Below are 26,093 nucleotides of genomic sequence, written 5' to 3'. Positions count from 1 at the left end.
CGCTACGTAACGAAGCGGTTTATCCTCCAATAAGAAGTTATCGCTTCAATACATTTTTAATGTATTTTTTTTACACTTAAAAAATTGAATGTACCTTATGGTAGACACATGTGATGTTAACATCTAACATCTCAACTCGAAAATAAGCAACGTTACATTGTGTCCTTACGGAATATGTGTTGGTGTCACCTGACGGACAACTCTATCACCGAGCGCACTCACTGGCGCACACTTTCCCGGTTTCCTGTAGCAAACTTCCATCTCTTTTCACGAAATGATTTCTATAGGTTGCAGGAAAGCGCGAAGAAAGACGTTAAACATTAATATGCAGAGTTAAATGTGGTACCTAAACTTTGGTCTGGTCGCCCAGCGACCAAAATACACAAATTGAACTAAGTCATGTATTGGCCCAGCAGTCTGGCTTGCATTTAGTTTTTACGAAACAACAAGCAATATAACGTGAAAATATTATAATAATAATCAATGCGATTGTAAATTATCTGGCCACGCGGATAAACTTTAACTTATTTAAAATTATTTGTTATCTGTATAATATAGCTGTAAAGCAAAGACAATATGTGGAGTCACACTGATGTGATACTGATTTAGCATCTTATTTATCTGTAATTCTGATTATCTATCCCTCGGACTATCGGCTATGCAATTGGCCAATAAAAATATGTACCTTGTATATTACCGGTAACAAGTTGATAATAATTATTATCTTTATGAATTTAAAAAAATCTATTTTATTTAAGTAAGAAATCGAAATAAACGATACATTTTCGCTCAAAATATCCAGTGCACTACGATGGACCATCTACATTGATAAAATCTTCAATAATTGAGGTATGTTTACAAAATTTTCTTATAATTTAACTTTGATATTTTGTGAAAAATTACTCTGGATCTGTTTACAAAAACCTTCTTTAAAATTTATGCTAAGCATCTATCATTTTTATTAAAAATGTATCTTTAACGATATCATGTGGTACACAAATATAGTTTTTTATGGTCTTAAATTATGTACTCAAGATATTGCGCGTTTTATTTGAGGTTTCGTTGACAATATAAATATAATCAGTTATTTAAACTTAATTTATTGTTTATTTAGTTAATAATATTAACGCTATGGTTATAGCGACGAGGGCGACATGCTAATTCACAATTCAATTCAATATTCATGTTGAAGTTGACCAGTTGACCAAACTCAGTCTGTTAGTGGTTGTTACACATTTATGTGTGATTACTATCCTCGGTCCTCAATAAATCAATTGTAAACGTGATTATCACTCTATCCTCATTTAGCGTTGCGCAAAGTTATAAAACTGTTTAATTGATTTGACATGCATGCTTACTTTTAATAGTAAATATTTTATGTCATTTCTATACGAATACGAACCAGTTATTTCAACTTACGTAGAAGTTACGTTACATATTTTTGGTGTTGTAACAGGCTGTTTTTAAAACGATTTAAAATGTACAGTGAAAATACTTCATCTCTCCTCGAAAGACAAGGTTTGTTTGTTATTTGTCCATTTATAATTTTAAATAAGACGATTACTTTTGAATAAGATTTTTTACAGTAGTACGCTTTCACAAGGATTAAGTCTGATGTATTTTTAAATAAGAATTAAGTCTATCTTAAGCCTTACCGAAGTAAAACTCAGGCATAAACTTAAAGATCATTTTTTTGTGAGATAATTTTTGGAATGTCAAAGTTTAAGACTTACCTAATTATTTTAAGGCGTCACTCTTTCCAATGTTTGAATAACCGGTATCCTGGATACGTGAAACGCTAAAACAATTTGTAAACTTTAATAAAACCAATCTTCGCTTAATAATCTTTATGAATATTTATATTATTAAATAATGACATTTATTATTAAAATATAATAATGGAAAAATATAAAATATTTTCTAGTAGAGAAAAGGTAACAGATTTTATAAATAAAGCCAATTAGTGGTTCCTTTCATATTTTCATTATAAATCGAAATTATAAATCTTTGATATAATCCATAAAGTGGTCTATCGTATAGGAAATGTAATATCATGAACACAGGATCTCGAAACACCATGAAAGCATGCAATCATTCCTATATATGAATGAATGATGAATCGTGATCCCGCGGAAGTATCGAACGAAAAAATGGACAATATTTGCCAAAATTTGACGATTTAATTGAGACATAAGATGTATCATTAGATGTCCACAGAAAGTGCTAGACTTAAATAAACTGTCTGTCTGTCTGTCTGTGTGTGATCTGTCACCTGATCAGACAATTGCTCGTACGTAGTATTCAATTGGCTATTGTGTACGTAATTCATACAAAAAGTATTCTCCGTCTTTAGTTGGAAATGAGAGATTTGATGAGAATTACACTTAAGAAGTTAAGACATCTAACATATAAAGCAGGTTATTATATAAAGTATTATTGTATAAAAATTCGTGCATAAATACCCATTATAGTCTTGTATAAAAATGGGATTGAATTTTAACAATAAAAAGTTTTTAATCGTCGAGGAAACGGATTGAAGAACGTTAAACAAGTCCTTTGCCTGCTTTGGTGTCTCGTAAAAAAACAGATCTTGATTTAAATCTCTTGATTAGCTAAATAGTTTATCACGCACGCAAAAGAATATTCCCATGGTTCAATCATTTATTTAATTTATTCTTTCAATTATTGCCTATTGTGTACAAAAGTAATTTTTGCCTAGGTTATATTCACATTGGTAAAATCAATCACACAAGATCAATGGGTGGTTAAGAAGCATTATATTTCTGAATTGTAAAAAAAAATATCTTAAAGAAACGGTATAAATCTTGTTTTAAAATTTAACTAATGTAAATCACTCTGTAGGGAAGATTTATTTTTAAATTACAATGGCCAATATTGCTAAATAATATACGTCGTTCAAGTTCAAGCCTCAAGTCTCTATTAGTCTTCATTCAGATGATCTCTTTTAGTAAGATAAATCTGCATCATATCAATTGCTAAGATGCTGTTATTTAAAAAAGGACACATAATTTTATTCCATCCAATTGTCAGCTGTCCCCACTATAATGCCTTGGACTTCTAACACTGACAGATGTAGCGTTGATATAAATTATTCGACTGCGAATTTATTCACATCAAGGTATCAAAAATATTTACTTTCACAATTTTGTAATGTGCCTACTATAAATACTATGTCACATAATTTTATTATTCAGTGTTGTAATAGATACTCAATTAAACAGACTTGATTCCTGCTGCGTCTTGTTATTTCACGCTTACCAATAAGGTACTATAATGTAAACACAGTGATATTGATAATTTACTATTACTCGCCCGCTTTGGACATTAAACAATAAAAGGGAAGGATCAACTGAATTAAAATAAAATGGAAGTCTACTGGCTATACCAATCATATATGGACCAAAGACAAATGAAAAGCTTTTAATATTGAATTGACGCTATATTATTGGTCGAGAGCCTAAATAATCTATGAGATTCATTGTAGATTTGCGAAAAGTTACGTTTTGAATGTCAATGAAGCTGTTATCGGAACTACAGAAGTAAAATTAAAGTGGATATAGTAGTTAAGTGGATGAGTGTTGTATTATAAACAACGCTTCCGTGTCGTTAAGTAGTTTTCACGAGATTGACGCATGAAGAAAAAAAGGCTTTTTATGTGTGTAATATATACATTAGCCAAATAAAAGTATAAAAGAACAAAATCACACGTACTTTGAGCGGTTAACTGTTAAAAAAAGTAAAAGAATCAGTCGTGGTTTTTCTTTTAAAGTATAACAAACGCATTCGGTCATTGTTCAAATTACTTGAGAAACTGATTTTAAAATATGTGAAAATAATTAAATTCGTTCAACTCTGTAAATTCTATATTATTATTACCCGGACATCGAAAATTGTTCTATTATTAATAATATAAAAATAGCTAAATTGAATTTCTATCATTCGACAGATACTGTGCCAATAAAAATTGGTAAAATTTCGTTTGAAAAAAAATATCGACTCGAATAGAACACACGCGAAACCAGTTTTTAAAAATATGTACATAATTACATGAAAATCACTAAAAAGAAGTATTTATTTAATGTACGTCGACACTAAAATGAATAAAATTTAGTATCAAATAATTTTGCGAATACAAATTGTATCAAAAATTAAATTTTGCCAGCTTTGGAACGATGTGCAAAATTTCAGCTCAAACAGTTGAGTTCCAAACAAGTACCGTTGTAAAATTCAATTGCAAGATTTAAACAAACATACTGATATTAACAGCTTTAAATTATTACAGAGTAGTTAAAATTATTACAAAGTTTTAGATAAAATTTAGAAACATCAATAAACAAATGTTCTTGAATTAAATTTCATCAAACATCAAACAACTTCACCGAGGCTATATTAAATTGCTTCAAGGTAAGCGGATACAATTATTAATTATGCGACATTCAAGTAGGTTATTATGACAATGACGATGACCGAGCGAAAATGATGCTAATTATCACACAATTACAAAAAAGTGCATCGCAAAACAGATAAACAGCAGAAATAAATCGATTAATGATGTTCGTATTAAAATATACTTTCAATCTTTTACGGTAGCATTGGGTTTAACAATGTAAGTTTGAGAATCGTGGTAGCTTAACGATATCGTAAAATCTCGATACAAAAGTGTCTGTAAGAGCGTACTTGAATAAAATATGTTTTATTGAATTTGATTTTGTACTGCAAATAAATTCCAAAGTAGTTTTAAAGTATAACTTTAAGAATAGGTAAGTTATGTTAATTTTGTGTGTTTTATTATTGTAACTTATAACTATCGCATAGTCACTAACTTAAGAATCTCTATTAATAATAATACCATAAAATAGACTTTAAGAACGTAAGAAAATATGCAAATAAAATCCAATACAGCATGTTGATATTTGAAGTAGTGAAAAAAAAGTACTTATGACCAATTTTTCCATAGACAATTTAGGGGAGATAATTATTTCATGTATAACGCAAAATATTTTATTTAAAGTAAATCTAAAGCAATTCTATGGACCTGCATAGGCTCGTCTAGCAAAAATAAAAATTCGTGATTACACACAGCTAGATATTCGTGACTTGACAATGCACTGATTCATGGGTCGATGTAGAATATATTTATAATAATTTGTGTTTATTGATTAAAGCAACACTGCAAATATTTTTGAGTAGATTGTAAATACTAGAAGATTAATTGATGAATAAAATTTTTTTCATGACAACAATAATACAAAGCTTTTTTTTAAACACATTTTAAATTCCATATTACAATATATACATACATATATATATATATATATATATAATAAAGATAATAGAGGTGACTATTTGTGATAATTTTAACCCCTATGTGCATGATGCAAAAGTGAACCATTTTTGAATTATCACGTTTTTTTAGCTTTTTTTCATATTGTGGCTTTTATTATTACAATATAATCGTAAAATAAATTCAAATGACTGAATAAGTTAAGTGTATCGATTCACGTGCGAATAAAACGACATGGCGCTCTTAGGAATATATATTTATGTATGTATGTAACCTACTTACCAACCTTATAGTATTTATATAGTGTTTTTCCCTTCAAAATATTAATTATTTGGCTGAATAAAATAAACAATATTTTGTATTTTTTAGAAATTTAAATTAATATTATAATTAATGTGTATTTAAATATGATTATATAGGTCACGTAAAATTGGACTAAAATTGGAAAGCTATATATTAGGATAGCTTAGAACACAGACGAGATTGTGATGCTGAATAAAAAAAAAACAAATACCATAAATAAACAAGATTAGTTTCTTAGTTCATTTCATCGAGAACAGTTATCATCGTGCAGATCCATATGTGCATTTAATTCACTAGACTTAATAAACAATTGGTCTTAATTAACATTCGCAAAGGGACCGTTGCCGTTCAGCAAACTTAAATATTATTGGTACAACGTCACAATGTATGAATTCGGAGAGACAATTTAAAACGATTTAACATTTAGTAAAAGTTACAATATACATATGTATTATTTAGGAGTGTTTTGTTTGGTTAAATTTGTACGAGAGTGGTTGACGTAATGCTATTAGGACGTTGCCGACGAAAAACAGACCACCGTCGTTATTGAATTCTCTATCCCTCTCTATTTTAAAGTTCACTTTTACGTAATAGTTTACATTACAGTTAGGTTCTAAGACTTAAGTTAAAAAGGGAATTAATTACCAAATGGTTATAATGAATTTCATCTTTGGAGGTGGTAATGATTTTCTTGTATTTAAGCTTCTATTATTGGCTATTGGCAAAGATATAAATTTGAATGATCATTTTTTTTTTTTAATTATATTTTTCCGCAGGCGTGCTGTCCGTGCTGTTGTTATGTTATATTATGTATAATTTTAAGTATGTTATTTTAACGTTATCATTTTATTGTCAGGTAGCATCACAATTTGAATTTTTGGATTACAAATTGATGATGTGATGATTATGAATGTTATCATCACTTGCAACGTTAATACAAATGAGCTTGTAATATATATCTAGATTCGATTATCGAGATTAGATAGATAGATGGCACATAATGGTGGTTCATGACGACTTTCAAGTAATCGCTCTTACAATTAAGTCATTAGAGTCTCTAGTCATTCGCTCACGTTATTTTTCGTGATAAAGTATTATAGGATGTACTTAATCTGAGTTAACAGAAGAAAATATTCTAAAAAAGCCTATTCAGCTTATATTCAGTATGGTTATAAAGTTATAAATGTCTTTTTTTTTTTAATAAAGCTTCATGTCTTTTTGAGGTAAGAATATAATTTGTCTTTAATCCCATTACCAACATATTAGTAAACAAATATGACCAAATCAAATCAAATTGATTTGAATACTTTATTTAAATATTTACAGAATTTTACTAAACGTAAACCACCTGATCTGTTGCTTTGATTTGATGGAATTCGGTATAAAACAAGCTTGATCACTAAGGCACATATGCAACTTTTTATGATTGACCAGACGATCAGCTCCTAAAAGACGAGAGATTCTGCGATCGACAACTAGTTATCATAAAAATATATCGTATATACTATATAGTAACGAATACCTTGCTCCAGTAAGGATTTATTGACTTCGCGGAGTCGGATGCTCGGCGTTATTGGCTTATCCTTATTTCTTTTGTTCATACAACGACTCACATTGATTCTATCAGAATGATCAATATTATTGTGAGTATACATTGTTGTAAATATATTGTGAAGCAATTGGTAAGTATTCCTCATAGGGGTTAAGGAGTCTTGAGCGCCAAGATTAGAAATACACCGGACAGCTCTCTTTTGAAAATAAAAACAGTTTTAATATCAGTAGCGTTATCTCATAGTTATAACATGTCATAAGACAATACTACGAAATAACCAAAATATACTATTCAAACTGTATCAATTGTTAAATATCAAGTTGTTTAATCTGTTTGACGCTTTTACCTAATATTTAAGAAGCGCAACAAATCATTGATGACCATACTCCATAAATCTACAACAGCGCGACGTGTAAGGCATCGAGCGATATGTGGTACATTTAGCCGGTGGTTTTTGTAGTAACTTATTTACGTTATATATTTTCATAGTAGCGATTGTAAACCATTTATGCAGTTACTGGTATCCATACATTTGTGTATTCGTAGATAGAGATAGAGCATCATTTGAAGTTTCAACAAAAAAGCAAAGTAAAAAGCGACCTTCTTGCCGAATCGTCGGTAAGCGCTCGTTAGTTTACAGGAGCTAGCCAAGTCAAATACCCAATTTAGAATTTACACGTTACAGTTTTCAAAGCCTCTCCGGGCCCGGTAAACGTGTGGCTGTACCATAAAGTGACAAATTTTGAAACTTAGTGGCATACATATCTGTATGTATCGTAAGCGATGTTTATTTATTTCTAAACAACGATCTTATTGCAATTTGATTAATATAGTTTACCAGTCTATTTTTATCTGAAAAACATATCGCGAATATTTCTTTTGTTGTAATAAGTGGTATTTGTTAATTTAGTATATCATTTGTATTCATACATGCAGTTAGTAATAAAATAGGTATGTGAGATCATGACGTGCAACAATGAGGAAAATAAAAAACACACTCATACCGAATTATTAGATTCTAAAGACCGAGGTCTGAGTGTAATATTTATTTTTATTCGGTAGAAGTTCAAATTCGCTACCTTATTAATTGTAACCTGTCATAATATTTTTTTTATCTGAATGTCATTGTCTTATCAGAATATTAAACATCTAAATTCTTGTTAAGTGTGAGGAATAGTGTATATTATCCTTAGTTACTTTAAGTATGATTTATATTGAGAAATTAAATAAGTATTGCAAATGATATTAAAAATTGTTCCTGGACAAAAATTAGTGGTAAAAAACCTAGGGCCCGTTAATCCATTAAATACGAATTCGGATTTTCTTGGTGGAAAATTAACCAGTTCGCCTATGCATTAAATATATTTTATTACATCGGAATAAGACTTTTTCGAATAACCGTCCCAAGAAATAATTTAAGAAAAAAATCGTAGAAGTAATAATAAAAATAATATTGTACTCTAACTAGTTGCTATGAATTTGTTAGTTGTGAATTAGTGTCAAAATTCACTTAAACCGATTGTATAATAACTCAAATTGCGTGAGTATGGCTAATAATGATTTTGTAAATAGTGTTATTAAAATTAAAAACAAGAGCTGTTCTTTTCGAATATGTCTTTATTAGCTAGATATTTAAGCTCTGATTACTGACCACATTATTAAAAATAAAGGCAACATCATAGATGTGGTTGTTCGTACATATTTGTCCTTAGGGTGCGGCTACACTTAAGTGACTGAGTAAATAAATTAAGAAAATCAATGAACAAGTTTTTTGTTCATTCATTTATTTAACTGCCCTAATGATGCCTGATTTACTACCGACTTGTGTAAAGGGAAATCATTGAGTCGCCAGTGAGATTTAATAAAAGCATAATTCAATCAAGTGTAAAAAATATGATCTTACCAAATTTGTTTTGATTATTGTCTTGATACTGAGTTTCAGTGAATATTTCAAGTAAGTCGGAGGTATTTCATTTAGACCTGGCGATGTCCGATAATCAATACTTCTATATTGAATAAAAAAACAAAACTAAGAACTATTTTGACAATTGACATGAATTCCATCGTAGTTTTTTATATTCGTTTTAAGATTGTAAATGTTATTCTGTATGATTACACTCTTAGACGTCACGCTTTATCGGCGCCAGACAGGCGACTTTTCTGATTTGTCTTGGAATAACACGCCTACTGACGAAAAATATGTCAAGTATAATGCAAGTACATTATATATTTATCACTAACAAAGGCGCCCTTGATGAATTATTTTTTAATATCAAAAACTTAACAACTATTGTACAAATTTGTTTTTTTTTTTTCACTCTTAGGCGTCGATAGTCGATATCATTGGTCGAGAGCTCGACTAATCTACGATATTCACTATGGATTTTCGAAAAAAAATACCGTTTCGAACGTCGACAAAACTTATCGGAAAATTTTGAAAATAAATTATAAGTAGTTAAGTCTAATAGTGTTGTATTATTTATAAAGATATATAAATAATAAACTCTTAGTAGTGCACAATATAGCTGAGTTATTAGTAAATCCCATGAAATACGTAAATCTAAGGTTTGTTTATTTTCATTCCTACTTCTATTGGAATAGTGGGCTATAAATTTATATGCTTCACCAAAAATATATTTATTACATATAAATTATTGCCAATGTGAAACCATTTTATCAATCGAAGTCGAATTTTTTTTCGCTATAGATCATAAAATAACTAGGTTTTTCACAGTTTGATTGGTTTAAATCTTGATAAGCACAAAAATATTTCATACTTTCTTTTCAATGTAATATAATTTTCAAACAATTGTGTTTAATCGAATTTCGAACACTTCTGGAAAATATAATATTTTTTTTTTATAAATATTGTAGTATTTTAAAAATAGAATGATATATTGTAATATGTATTTATTACTACGATAGCTATTATCATTTACGAAGTCGTTAAACTTATGAGGAATCACGTTTCTTTTCTACTTATGGCTTGCGACTAATCGTGTTTAAATAACAATGCCTCTATTTTGTTTTAGATCGGTTTTGTTTATGGTTCATACATTATCATTATTTATATTACTACCTGTGCTCCGTGGTTTTACCAGTTTTTAATTTGTATTAAACATGGAATAATAAATAATCCGGAAGCAAATCATCCTGAAAATAATTTGTTTGGTTATTGTAATCACCTACTTATGGAGCTTAAATAACGGTAAACAAATATGTATGTAAATTTTAAATTGATTAACTTTTGATCGACTCGACCGATTTTGATGTAATTAATAATAAACGGTATAGATCTCACTCACGAAGGCGCGCCGCTCTGAGCTTAATTATATTACTCTAGTAGTGAGCGACGCTCATTCTTATAAGACGTCTTTGTGTGCGTGAGATAAATAATATACGAATAAAGATAGTAAATTAAACGTAAATATATAATTAAGATTATATTTGTTACTGCACGCCGATATTGTAACGTGGAGAGGCGTGGTAGGCTAAGTAATCATAATACTTTGGCATGTATTAATTCATCTAATGAGTTAAACACCCACTAGTTGTCTACAGGTCTTCCACATAAAAGAGATATATTGTACGCTCAGGAGCTTTGAGGAGACGTTTGAAAATACTTGAAGTTCTCTTCAAAGTCAAGTCTCACTTTACAAAACGATCATTTTAATCAACGTTCATGGTTATATCATTCACCAAAATGTTTTGTTTCAGAAAATTATGCAAATATTATTAAAATAACAATAAAGTGCCGACTTTTGTCAAATTATAACAATATACTTTTTTTTTAATTACATATATTTTTCTAAATTCATTCCTTGCACGCAAACTTTGGTATTTTATTTACTTACAAGTTATTGAGGTTACCTGATCAATGCTATTAGAGGTCTTTGACCTTAAATTTTCTTAATTGCGTTAAAGGAAATAAGGCAACAAAAAACGGGGTCATTGACATGACCTGTCAAACAGTGAAACTTTATAAATTGCTTAATATTTATAATAGTCAATATTGTTTAAAATACTTTTATTTTTTTATTAAGTAATTAACCGAACCCGTGGCTTTACCCGTTCGAAAATCATATAACTTTATAGCACACAGCAAACCTTCACCCCTATTTAACCCTTATACAAACATTAATTCATTTCTCATACAAACTTCTAACACCCCCCCCCTCTTTTCACACTTTAAGGTATAATTTTCGCTAGACCTTTGTCGTTAGTATTTTCTAAAATTCCACGTATAGACTCAAATGAAACCTGTAAAATAAGATTATTGTTTAGCTTCGGAACACAAAGATCTCAAACTACTTCGAAAACAATTTGAAAGAAACTCCAACTTTGATTTGTGAAGTCCTAAAAGAAACTTCATAAAGACCTGCAAATTATGATTCAGGGTGTACGGGGAAAACCTGAAGACACTAAACGTGAGGTTGGTATTTAACATTTCTGTAGATTGAACGATAAGCAAGGTACGCCTGGTTATTTATTGCACGATGTTAGAATATTATCGTCTATTTTACTCAATAATGATTCTCTTCTACTTAATCTTTATAATGTAATTTAATTCGAAAGGACTTCATAATATTTTGTTTTATACACACACGAGCCGAGATGGCCTGTTGTTAGAACGCGTGCTTTCTAATCGACAATTGCGGGTTTAAACTCACTAAATTTTCATGAGCTTAATTTGTGATTATAATTCATTACGTGCTTGGAGGTGAAGGAAAACATCGTTAGGCAACCTGCATGTGTCTAATTTAAATGAAATTCGGACTCATTTGTATCCACAAACCCATATTGTAGCAGCGTAGTAGAATAAGCTCACAGGGAGAGGAAACCTTAGTCCAGCAATGGGATATTTACAAGGTTCTTTCTTACTTCAAATACGAATTAAGATTGATGTGAAAATAGGACCTCCAGATTACGCCTTGTCCGCGCCAACCACGAAATCATATACAAACGTACATTCAAAATAATTTCCATCCAATGAAGCCATCAACGCGAAGATTAATAAAATTTTTCTATTTTATTTCAGTTTAAAGATTTCCTCCTCTAAAGAAACACCTTTACTTTTTATAGTTAGTTCTTCACAGAAATAACCTTCATGTTCAGGGTAACTGTTGGCGTTTATTAATTTCAAATGTGCAAGTATCGCGTGTGGTTGAGTTCATTAATTTCTTTCAAATGATTATTGTCATTTCATTGAATAAACTTTGATTTTATATCTATCTGAAATTTAATGGTGCAGTAGCCTTCGAATTATTTGCGTATATTTTTTTATAATGTACTAGTTATCGCATGCGGCTTCACTCGTTTTAGGGCTTGGTGTTAAGTATAAAAGGGTTTTATAAGGATTATTTATAGGAGTAGATCCGGCCTTGCTTACAGTATAGATTTACTGTTCATCGTTTGTTTTAACTTATTATAGATATTTATTAATAATTTTTAAATAATTAGATTGCTTACTATTATTAATAATTCATTATTGTTCTCAAGTTTTACTGAAATTCAAACACAAAATATTAAACAAAATGCTAACCATATTACCAACTAACAAGCTATCTGGTGGGGGTGGTGGGCTTAAATAAGTTAGTTGATGAGATATGTAGCATGTAATTTGCAATCAGCATCTATTATATATGGTTATGAATTTGGTTAAACTTGGTTCTTACTTAGATTAGGGTTGCCAATTTTTTTTTGCGAACATAATGTCACGTAACTAAAAAATAATAATATTTTATTGGAAAAATATTGCATAGTATTAATAGTGATATATGGTAATCATTTCATCTAAATAACAAAGATATATAAATATATTTTTTTGTGGTTTTTTTTATATAATTCTTGTATACAAATATGGGTAAGATATTGCCTGGGTAATTCTGACTGTTTCTTAAGTTTTGTATAATTAAACAGTTTGAGCAATTTTAATGTCATTTAGGATATGTATAATTTGAATACTATTGAAATAATTTTTAATAATAATTTCACCTGTGGGGATACAATTGGGAAAAAAAGAGGAAGGAAAAAAAAGTAGCAGTAGTAATCTAATAATAATTTAAATCTGGTCTAAAGTATGTAATATAAAATGAAATTAAATCTCACAACGAAAAATGATTGATTTTTTTTAGGCAACATGCCTGAGTGCGTGATGCTAGTTACTTTCTCTGTATAGTACTTTCTATTTATGAGATTCGGAAAGTCCTCTTTTTATCAGAGTGATATTACTATCGTTTTAGGCGTTTAACCCATACCTACATAGTGTATTCACTTAAATCTTATCATTTCGTTATAGACAAAATTGTAAGTAATAATCTTTTTATTATTGTTGCTTTGCGGACTTCTTAAAGTATGGCAATGACTCCTATAATTTATTTATAATTAAAATAAAACATTTGATAATACACTATTAAAAACCAACAAACCAAAGATCTAAATACATAGTATTTTAAATACATATAACATACTTAATGTCGATATCTTTCTTATTTATAATATTGTTATAATAGTTTATCCCAAGTTCGTCACCTTTTTTCAAACAGTCACTTAATTTTATAGGTTGTACGTTGCAACAAAAGTTTAAGGCATATAATTAAAACGCTGGCAACCCTGTTCCTTAAGTCATGCAAGTAGCAAAGCCAGTCGGTCTCGCTTCGCCGCTCGCGTCGCATTTCCGTCCGTTGAGTTGTGTTTAATCGTGTTGTGTCTTCACAAAATTGGTTATTCAACGTAAAATAAACGTTAAATGGACAAACGTGAGTAAAGTGTACTTTAAAAAATATTCTTAATTGTAAATTGAAACTGTGTGATAATTGTATTCGTATTTTTTTAAGTAAATAATATATCCATATGGATTCAAGAATGTACACGAGTAATATAAAATGCAAATACAATACAATATGCTTTCTTATACATAAAACATGAGAAAAATTCATAAACAAGAATTGAAAATGTTAAAGAAAATACTCTTTTAAAAGGCGGTTTTATATACGGAAATATAAATAACGAAATTAAATATTATTATAAAAAATAATTCTTGTAAATCTTGCGTAATATTTCAACCTATGTTGATACTGATTGTATATATTTTGATAAAACAATAATAACGTACTTATATCAAGTTGTCAGGTTATGGCTACTGTTTACGTTCAGTTGTAGTGACCGACCTCGACACTTGTTCACGGATAGCAGGATCTCAGTCGCAATTGTTTCTGCATGTAATTATATACTAAACCGGCATGTCTTTCAGTTCTCTTCTCAGCCTATTATAAAATTTAAATAAAGTATTCCGTAGAATTTTCTGTATGTTTTTTTGAATTAATTTAATTTAGACAAATAAATATTTATACCAATGTCAAAAGTCAAGGTTAAAATCTTAATTCAATATTAAGTAGTAGACCGGTTATTCCAAAGTATTTTCTATTTATTTATTAAAACAGCGAGGCTTTTGGGGACATCAATAGCTTAATATTTTAAAAATACCATAATGCGTACCGTTTGCTTTGCTACTAATGTCATAAGTCCAAATCATATAGACACATGTAAGTATTATACAGAAATTCTTAAAAACTAAAAACATACCTTATTGGGTATAATTATAATATTTAAAATACGATTAGGTAATTTATATTGTAAATATACATAATTAAAAATATGTTTACTACAGATACTAAGTTAGTTTATTTAAATATTAGCTATTTCCATAATCTACTTGACAAAGTATGATTTTGTTGTTGAATAATATAGAGAATAAGGAACTTATTTTAACGTTCATTTAACAGCATAAACACTACAATAATTTAATAATAATAGTTCTAAGAATTTCTAAGAATGATATTGTGAGAATTAAGAAAATATTTGCTTAACTCGTGTTTTTAAGATAAAATTGTATCAATAAAGTACTGTAGAATATCTGAGCTAAGAAATTAAATTTACACCTAAAAATACCTCAAAGTTAAGATTGAAATTAGTTAGTAGATTCACACATATAATATAAAACATTAAATTAAGTATTACGACATATTTTTCTCAGTTCGTTATATTGTTGTATTTTTTAAACAAGATAAACTGTTTTCACTTTATTACAACAAGCCGATAACAGGTCGAGTCACGGTTTGCGACCTAGGTCAACTTCTATCAAAGTCAATAAAAACAACTATAATGCGCCTCAAAGACACACACTATAAAAGCACCTGCACAAAAATATCCTGTAGTTTATTTCGCCACTTCTTTTCAGGTCTAATAATTAGCCTCGCTGTTTTAATAAATAAATAGAAAATACTTTGGAATAATGAAATAGGTCTGAGTGTTTAGCAAACCTATTTTACGTAAGAATTGTATAAGATTTTTCGTAATAAGATAAGATTATTTGCAGATAGTTACTGACGATCACTTGTTTAGCTGATTCTTAATAATTCTTGTTTGAATCTCATTTGTTTACTGTCTAATTTATCAGTTACTAGTTAACCCTGCGCTTTCGCCAACGGGCAATTTGCATATCGGTTAACATGCATGGTTCCGCTCCCTTCCTTAGCGCCATAGCGTGAAATTATTTAGGCTAAAACTTTCCTCAATTGGCTATCTAACGCAACCATATTTTTTTCAAATCGGGACGCACAGTTATTGAGATTAACTTTCCAGTTTAAAAACTATCCAGCTTTATAACATAAATATTGTTCTTCTGCTATAATCCCTGATGTGTCTGATGTGTGATGTGCACTACAAGAGAACCAAATGATCAACCAAAGGCCAACTTTATTATCTTGGTGTGCGTGGCAGTTACGCTGCGACATAATTATTCCAATATCTAAACGTCATATTACTTTACTAGTGTTCGTGTACTTTAGTAAACATTTGGCCACTCATTTTTTCAACGCGTTCTCAGCTTCGTCAGTCTATCTAGACAAATATATAATCAAATCTGTGATCATACCTTTTTTTCATTTGATCGACAGTTTCTTCGTGAATTCGACAGTTTAACTTTGTATCAACGAGCAACACAAAAAGTATGATCGCGAATAAAATTATTGCATATCATTTAAAATAAATCTTTGTTGAATTATGTATTATTAAAGTAAATTTAACTGTGCAGGGTGGGTGACTAAACAGTATAATGGTAAAATACAGAAGGCAACTTCAGTATTTTTTTTTAATAATCTTGTTAAATGTCACTCTTCTGTGAGAGAGCATATCTTATCAGCTGGAATTGATGCTGTTACTAATGCTATGTAAATAAATGACAGTTACCGGTTAGTCATTTATAATTGTTTTTTTTTTATTCCATGCCTCGTGTGTTAAGCGCAACAGGCAGGCAGCCAATATGCCGTTGAGCAATTGACGATCTTTATTGGGAGAAGAAACTTTTAAAGCAATATTTTATTTATTCTGTCTGGTATGGACTTTTACTAGAGGATTTTTGGTGTTCCGTTTATGAAAGAAGTGATAAATACAAAAAAAGGGCACTAAAGGATGTGTTTTTGATAAACATGTCACCTTAGTTTTTAATATAAGAAATTATTACGCGAATACAAGGACATTCGTTGCGCCTAAATTATTGTAAAGTAGTTGTCGCCCGTAGCCTCGCTCGCGTTTTAGGGGATAGTTGTCAGGTGTTAGTTTATGTCCTGCCTTGAAATTCAAAATTCCATAACAAATGTAATCAAATTCAGTTCAGTAGTTAAGCCGTTAAAAAGAAACAGATACAATTGACAGAGTTACTTTCACATTGTTAATAATATTATAGATATTTTTCTGCCTTGTAAAATGAATACTTAGTTTAGTCGACGACGGTCTCTTCTGTCAAGATATGTTATGTAAAAACCAGTATATGCTACTGTAACATTGATAATCAGATATCGTTGTCAAGATTTCAAGGTTAGTGAGACTGCTAGCTTCTTGGCTATGCATTTTTTTATGTACAGATAAAATATCTTGATATGATAAAAAGTTGCTGAAGTACAGTGCCTGTATTTGCAAACAACGCAAAAAACCCGATCAAATACCTACCAAACGTTCATAATCAATACATTAATTTACTATTCTTCGGAGCGTGTCTGGTCGGTTTCCACTTTAAGCAAAAGGTTATTTTTTTATATAACACCCTTAGTTCCCCTTTAAGAAGTTAATTTAAAGGCTGATTTCTAGAAGTTCAAATTTATAAATTATTTTTAAGTTTCTTTAGCTGGATTATGTGTGGTAAAAAGTTATTGTAATTTTAATCGATAGTTTGCAAGAGCAAACTTCATTATTATATATGAAATAACATTAATTAGATTGATTATTATTAATATCGATTAAAATTAGTGTCATATCACTAGCGTTTTGCGGAGTTCTTGCTGTATGAGCGCATAGCTGTACTATCCACAGCGGTACAGCAATCGCGCGGCAGCTTTCCTACACCGAACAGAAGATAGACTTAGTTTATTTTTAAAAGTCAAATGATTTAGAGTCCGGTCGAAATAGACAAGGGTAAAGGGTCACCCTTGTATTAATTCAGCTTTTTCTCAGAAGTGGCGAAACTTAGGGGATTAAGTGTAACGACAATTTTTGTAGATAATTGTATGAAATACAATTTTCGTCTAGATATTTTTATCACAATCGAAATAAAGACACTTGCACGCCATTTTTTTACACACCATTCCACCAGTCCATCCCATGATGGACTTTTCACAGTTTATTGATATTGGTATTTTCATCTTCTTGGAAATTTGAGAATGCAAGGGCTATTATGGTATATTATTCATACATATATTTGAAAGTAGGTATTGCTTATAATACATTAAAATAATATCATTCTAATAAAGATAATTTTTGTATAATATGATAAGATCTCTGTTAACGATCAATATAGTTTTGTCGTCATATATACTATTTTTATTGTTAGAATGTCGGCTGTATCTTTAATCTGAATGGTTTGATACCGTTTGTTATCAGTGAACTAATATTTGGAGATAATTTTACTTCTAGTTAACTATTCAATAGTGACGAACGTTTTTGATATTCTGTAAGTACTCCTTGAACTTCCTTATTGTATATTAATAATTGTACGATGTTAGACTGCCTACATATGTATAATCATGATGATGGTTTCATCATAATAATCAATCGCTTAAATAAAAAATAATCCTCAAACGTATCAACTGTAAATGCTTAAAAATATATAAATAAATATTAAATGTACAGTAACTAGGCTTATTTATTTAAACATAAACATTATTGTGATATCGAAACAGATCTAATGTCTTTTTTTTTTATAATTCTATTATTAAATTGAAGTATTAACAATTACAAAAAAAGGAAATATTTTAAATTTGGAAAACAGATGAATTAATCTAGATTATCATATGTAGATACGTTGATCGTCATTTGAATATTGTGATATGTCTTCAAAGTCGATTCAACGTTCAAAGGTTCTTTTCAAATCATACTGATATCATAATCTTTATTAGATTCTTCGGGGTTCATGCTTTTATAGTCAAACTTGTTCAAGTTTATAGTATCAGGTTGTAGGCTATTTTATCGAGGACTGCATTAAAGCGTTTCGGTTTATTATGTCAACGAAGCGAAGACGTTAGAGTATATATTTCTTAAATCTTAGTTTAACACAAGTTTTCCACAGAAAAGTCCCTGATGGTATTATTTTAATGTATGTATCATACGGTATGGATAGTTCACAACTATTAATATATAAACGATACCAGATAGAGATCAGACGCAGGGCCAACGTCTTAACGCTCTCTTTATATAGTTAATAATAGTACGTAGAAGGTAAACATATCAATGCACTTAAACGAATAAATGATATATCTTTGAGATTACAGTTGCAGGTTTTTCTAGCACGACCTTCCTAAACACAATAATCGCGTAGTAAATAATAATAAACAGTTTTCCTATGTTACATAAATGAGTGATAAATATCATTTTATTTGGTGGTAGGGCTTGGTGCACGTATGGGTAGGTAACACCCGTTCATCGGATATTCTACTGCCAAAAAGCAATTATTAGTATGGTATGACAATAATAATTGAAGGATGAGTGAGCCAGTGTGACTACAGACACAAGGGAGATGATATCTTAGCTCCTAAGCTTGGTGGCGCATTGGTGTGATGTAAGGAAAGGTTATTATTTCTGACAGCGTCAATATCCTTGTTGACCATTTACCATCAGGTGACCCATTTGCTCATCCGACTACCGATCAAATAACAAAAATATAGACGAATGATATATAAATATTAATATTAACCGGTTTAACTAAAAAAAAAACATTCGATATTATATAACTCAAAAGTGTTTACATGATAGAATGTGGTATTTTATACACTTAAGAAGTTATGAATTTGTCATTTATTTCCAGAATGGTCGATATATATTATGTGCATAGTTACATTCACACGCCATCGCGTTTCCACGCTACAAGCATAATAAGATATACAAAACAGGTTTTACTCGATTTTTAGATTAATATGTCATTGAATTTAGTTTAGTTAATTTATTTCTTTGTCGTATAGGGAGACAGAGTGGAAAATTGGACATCTTATGGTAAGTGGTCACCACTGCTCATTTAAGAAATATTTATTTTTTATACCACCAATGCGCCATCTACCTCGGGAATAGAAGTGTTAAACACTAACCATTCACATCGGAACAAAACAATATTAACTATTGCTGCTTGGCGATAGATACCCAAAAGGGCTTGCACAAAGCCCAACCATCAAGATATTTTAATATAATTACTTTAAAAACTAAGACCAGTATTTTTTATATGTAGAGATGAGATTATGAGAATGACTTAATTATTATTAATAAAGAAAATAATATGACATAAATATAATTTATACCCTATAGTATAGCACTCAGGAATAATCTAGCCACCTTCCAGTGATTTTTTTTTAGACTGATCATTATTTCCGAAGATTACTCCCAACGTACAAACGAACAAATTTTACCTTTTTTGTAATATTAGCATAGATAACGTTTGTGCGCAAATAATATTGGAAAACAATGAATTTACAAAAGTAAAAATTCATACCATTATTCGTTACACTTCAGTAACAATGAATGTCAGTAATAATCAGCGTGTTATATTAAATTTTATGTTCTCAAGACATACCTATTGTTTAAATGGCGAAACGATGTTTTTAATTATAGTTTTGTTAAGTAAGTATTAAGAAACTATTTTTGTAACAAATTTTATTTATTTTTATTCTATTATATGTTGTATGTTACAAATATTATACATATGACTTATATGAAATATAATTCTAGAATAATAATTTAAAAAAAAAAACTACTTAATTTTTGGTGAAAATCTTTGTGAATACATGAACTAATTTATAGATCTTATATTAGAATGTACCTAGAAAAAAAAAGAAATATACAGTAAAAACTTTTTTGTATATTTACGAAATAAGTAACATTTTTAACAAGTATTTAATTATTTCGTTCAAAAATAATTTCAACTTCAAACTTTTGAACAAGTACTAGTTGTTTATAAATTAATATCCTATGTAATATCCGATATCTGAAAAACGCAAAAGGGTAATTTCAAGTTTAAAAGTAAATTAAGTTCTGTTTTAAGCATCCGAACTTTAATTTCCTTTGTTTTACTGTTTCAGTAAACAAATAAACCGTTATCTGTTAACGTACAATAATTATAAATATTTTAATAATCTCAAAATCAAAGTTTTATTCAAGAAGGCTTATAAAAGTACTTTTGAATCGCTATGTTACAGTGTTGAATTAAATATAAAGCTACCACCTACACCTACCGATCTACATTTGAAATTTGCAAACTAACGATATTACGAATAGTAAATTGAATAATTTAATACTTGCTTTCTTCATAGTATATTATCACAATATGCATACAATCCTAGTGTCTATTGAAATTTTGTATTATTATACAATACCAATAGCAAGGGACAGTTGCTTTATTAAGCAAGGTATTGGTTTGGAAAATGTAATTTTTCTGTTTAATTTCTAATTTGGCAATTTAACTAAATCGACTACACGAGTAGTCTTTGAATTTGCGTTATATTTAATCTATTGGTAATTTACTATTACTTAGCATTATAAATAATATATTAAAAAATAGTGAAAAAGCGCATTAGTGCCAGCTGCTGGGATTTCCCACATACAATTGTATAAGATTCGATGACAACGATTCACTTATTACGATATTTTCTGATGTGGTTGCAGGCAGTGCGACTAAAAGTTTGATATTTTATCAATTTTTAGTTTTTTGAAGGTACTTTCGAGATATTTCGACGGGACGGATTCGATTGTACCTAAAATTGAGATGTTTTAAAATGATAAGAACATATTTATAATTCTGAAAATTATATAATACATACTCCCCGGACCTTGCTCCAACAGATTACCATTTTTTCCGGAATTTGAACAACTTACAAGGAAAAAAATTCAACTCCGATGTGGCAGTTCAAACCTTTAAAGAGTTTATTGATTCTCGTGGTTTTTTTTAGTAAAGGGATCAATGAATTACCTATGAGATGGCAAAATTGCATAGATAACAACGGTGCATACTTTGATTAATTCAATATATTTTACAAAAAAACAAAAAAACTTTATATTCCACCCGTACAAAACGCCAATTTACAATTTAAAGATTGTCTTGTTTCTGGCACTCCAAGCAGAGTATCTTGTCTATGGTAGCGAGGTAGCTATCTGATTGCTTAAGCAGAAATCGGAATATCACCAGCGCATCGTGTCGATGGCAATTCGCTATCAACTATTTAATTATCATTAAAATATTTTTTTTTGTTAATAACTGTACGTGGAAGATTATAATACTTTCTGTAAAAAAGATTAGGCCGATATTTTTATTAAATGCCCAAACATCTTCAATAGCAATTATTATCCGTTCAGATGACGCGTCCTGCGAATTTATATGAATAAACAAGATTTTTGTTATATATTTGTTCGTCCTTCGTTAAAAGATTAAGTGGTCATTGAATAATTAATAAGCACAATCAAGAAATAATCCAATAATTTCAAATTGTAGAGATATCAATGAATTGATAAAAATTACGCTTTACGATTTAATTCGAAATATATTTTATATGTAGCCTTGTACTTAGTATTAAGGCATATGGTCGCCTCTGCTCATAACATAGTGATATTATAAGAGGCTGACGCAACTCTTTACAACGACAATACCAATCTTGGAAACTTATTTCTCATGCCTCTAGGGTTTACTAACTCACCAAATGTTTAATTTAGAAAACTGTATTACAATAATTATATTTATAATAATTTTTCGTTACAGAGTCGACTGGCCGCAAGATGTCGGGTGGAGGAACGACCGGAGCGTTGCTGTACGCGGTCTCCGCGGCAGTGCTGGGAATGCTTCAATTCGGCTTCAACACTGGAGTCATCAACGCACCGAGAGAGTTTATCGAAAACTTCATCAATGAAAACTATTCCGTTAACTCCGGCACCGTCTTCAGTGTCATCGTGAGCATATTTGCTATCGGCGGTATGATTGGCTGTCCACTAGCCAGTTGGATCGCTGATAAACGTGGTCGCAAATTTGCGTTAATTGTGAACGCAGCCTTCGGTGTTATAGGCGCAGTGTTTATGGGCTTTAGTAAAGTGTCAACGTCACTGGCAATGTTGATCATCGGTAGGTTTCTCATTGGTATAAATTGCGGCTTTGCTACGACGGCGTCGCCTACCTACGTGTCTGAAGTTGCACCTGTCAGGTTACGAGGTGCATTTGGAACTGTAAATCAGCTGGCCGTTGCTTTTGGACTGGTTGGCGGACAGATTTTAGGTATTGACGTTATTTTGGGTAGCAACGAAGGTTGGCCCTGGCTTCTCGGATTAGCTATAGTCCCGTCGGCAGTTCAGTGTGTAATGTTGCCATTTGCTCCAGAGTCTCCTCGATATCTTCTTCTCGTACAGCGTGACGAGGAACAAGCGAGAAGGGCGTTAACAAAAATAAGAGGTACGACAGAAATTGATGATGAAATTAAAGATATGCACGATGAGGATCGAGCAGAAAAGCAAGAGGAGAAATTTACTGTCGGTGATTTATTAAGAATGGAAAGTTTACGAACTCCTATGATTATTGGAATTGTTATGCATCTGTCGCAACAACTTGGAGGCATCAACGCCGTTCTATACTATTCGGCATCAATTTTCGTCAGCACAGGATTAACAGAAAGAGATGCAAGATTGGCTTCGATCGGTGTCGGCAGCATGTTGTTTATAATGGCGTTAGTGTCTATTCCTTTAATGGATCGTCTAGGCAGGCGCACTCTACAGTTGTGTGGCCTCGGTGGTATGACTCTGTTTTCAATTCTAATGACAATAGCGTTCTTCACATACGAGAACAACACAACCATGAGCGTATTCGCTGTTTTGTTCACTCTATTATACGTTGCCTTTTTCGGTGTCGGTCCCAGTTCTATACCCTGGATGATTTTATCTGAACTATTCGGTCAAGGGGCTCGAAGCGCTGCTGTTAGTGTCGGAGCGCTTGTGAACTGGTTCGCTAATTTCATTGTCGGTCTAACATTTATTCCTCTGTCAGACCTACTGGGTAACTTTGTTTTCTTGCCGTTCACGATACTTTTGATTATATTCTTCGCATTTACCTACTTCAAATTGCCCGAAACAAAGAACAGGACGATTGAAGAAGTGACAGCTCTTTTTAAGAAATAATTATACCTCAAGTATTTAATCTAAGCAACATTCCTTTGATGTAAGAGAACCTATTATTGCAATAAGTGTACACTAACAATTCGTGATAGAAATTGTATTATCTTGTTCGTTTAAAAACTTTTTTATCTTTGGTAAAAGTTTTAATGGACCTCGTATTTACTCATTGAAATCGTATTTCTTCGATTTCGGATTAAGGTTAGGAAGACTGAAAACCAACGTACGTTAAATATATTTTATTGTAATACTATGTACTTACCACGGATACAACTACATTTAATGTTATAGAGAAGGTATTAGTTCGCTCTGTTGTTTCTTGCCTTTTATTATTATTATTATAAACATTTTATCATGTTTGATATACACATATGTTTTTTGTCTTTTTCTAACATCAATTTGGTCATTTATTAAATTTGACATCTGAAGTCTCAGCAATAAATGGTTGGTGCTTGAGTGTACTGTCAGAGAAACACAAATGTCACTAATATTTAAATGACAATTTCGTTACTATTTCTCAGTGCCTTACCATTCCGTTTCAATATTCCCATTTAATTACCAATCATGATGTTGAAATGTAGATTTTCATCATATTTATTGCAGGTATTTCTATCGTTCAAATTTTCTCAGCTCACTTCACCGTCCTAGTGTACATTAGTGCCAATAATGTATACCGTGTTATTAGTAAACGTTGAAATGTAACGATTATTTTGTTTTGTCTCTTTCTCGCATTATCAGCCTTATACTTGTCAAACAGTAACAGACTATATATATATATGTCACCGTAAAATTGTAAATACCGTTAGATTATAATATATCTCGCGAGATTGTGAACTGTCGAAAAATTGTCCGCCGAAACTTACTTCTTAAAATTTATCGCATTACTTTTCGGTAGATTATAATCTACCGAAGCTAATTAAAGTTAAGTTAACCAAAATAACATAAACTATCGAATTTTTTGACGATTTATTATAAGTTAAATCAATCAATCTAACGGTATTTACAATTCTACGTATAATATACAGGCGTTATGATAAGTCATTTATTAATAACACGGATGTAGTTTATAGTAAATAAAACTGTTGATATATTTAAAATATATATTAGATAATTATAAGCTATTTAGACCAAACATTAGATCAAAACTGCACAATGTATTTTCTACACGTCAAGTTAAACGGGAACGCCTTAAGTAGATAAGTTTTTATGTATTCTTCCAACAAACGAGGTTTATTATATAAGAAATTTATGATACTTCTATTTAAATTCAAAATTAATGTTACGGTTCTGCATAATATTTGTAATAAATTATATTCAGTGCAAACTGTTGATTGTGCATACTTACATAATAATGTATATTAAAATTTGCTTGTAATTTTACGTTGAATTGATTATATTTATATGCTTGTATGAATGTATAATTCTCATAGTTGTATCTGCTATATTTTATAAAGAACACGTGCATGAGTCATTTTGTGGTAACCTCGACGTATAAATTATGAAATTACGATATCTAAACGCTGATTTGCATTCAAGAATAAATAGTATATTATTAATAATATTTTAACAAAACAAGTTAATTTTATACTTATCTATAAATTTTTATTGAAAACATATTTTTTTAATGTTTGTTGTAATATTGATAATTTTTTTTTTTTATTACGACTTAAGATATTCCCGTTTACAAATTATATTATACGATAAACCTTATTATTATTAACAAAATCATGTAATAATTCATAAATTATGACTAGTTGATATTGCACGTTTATATGTAGAATCAATATATTATTAAAAAAAAAAACATGTAAAAATTTAAATTTCGAATATCTCGACATTATTGTTATAGATAATATCAATTATTTCTACGTAACACATAATATATAAACATCTTTAAGCATTACGTTACGATTATATTTTCTACGTATATATATATTTTTTTGGTAAATAATTTTATTATTTACTATGTTATGATTTTTGTTATGTAATCGTGTAAATAAGTACGATATTAAAATATTATTGTAAATCCCGTTAATACATAAATACGAATCTAATTCGCCTGTTGATATTAAATGTTAAGTAATTTGGTTTAATTTTTATTAATAAAAATTTTACCTATATGCGACTTTATTTGTATACTATTTAATAAATAATATAGTGTAATCTTATTTATAATAATAATAAATTATATTCTGAGTTAATCATAATTTCAAATCATAAAATATCAATTAACGATTTACGATAGCTTATGAT

General features: G+C 29.9%; 1 protein-coding gene across 4 annotated transcripts; it reads left to right on the top strand.

The window, feature by feature from the left end:
• Positions 1–602: 602 nt before the first annotated feature.
• On the top strand, positions 603–24,136 carry LOC113393082 (glucose transporter type 1-like). 4 transcript variants are annotated; one of them, XM_026629781.2, is made up of 2 exons: positions 603–849; positions 22,447–24,136. In XM_026629781.2, exon 2 carries the CDS (start codon positions 22,464–22,466, stop codon positions 23,844–23,846), a length of 1,383 nt encoding a protein of 460 aa, XP_026485566.2. In that variant the 5' UTR covers positions 603–849; positions 22,447–22,463; the 3' UTR covers positions 23,847–24,136. The 4 variants fall into 4 exon arrangements, with proteins under 4 accessions (XP_026485566.2, XP_064072611.1, XP_026485564.2 ...); XM_064216541.1 differs by lacking the exon at positions 603–849 and adding an exon at positions 1,464–1,518; XM_026629779.2 differs by lacking the exon at positions 603–849 and adding an exon at positions 13,894–13,918.
• The last annotated feature ends 1,957 nt before the right edge of the window (positions 24,137–26,093 follow it).

Source organism: Vanessa tameamea, chromosome 12, assembly GCF_037043105.1.
Source record: "Vanessa tameamea isolate UH-Manoa-2023 chromosome 12, ilVanTame1 primary haplotype, whole genome shotgun sequence".
NCBI lineage: Eukaryota > Metazoa > Arthropoda > Insecta > Lepidoptera > Nymphalidae > Vanessa > Vanessa tameamea.
The sequence above is the reverse complement of the archived record's forward strand: the minus strand, read 5'-3'. Positions and strand labels throughout refer to the sequence as shown.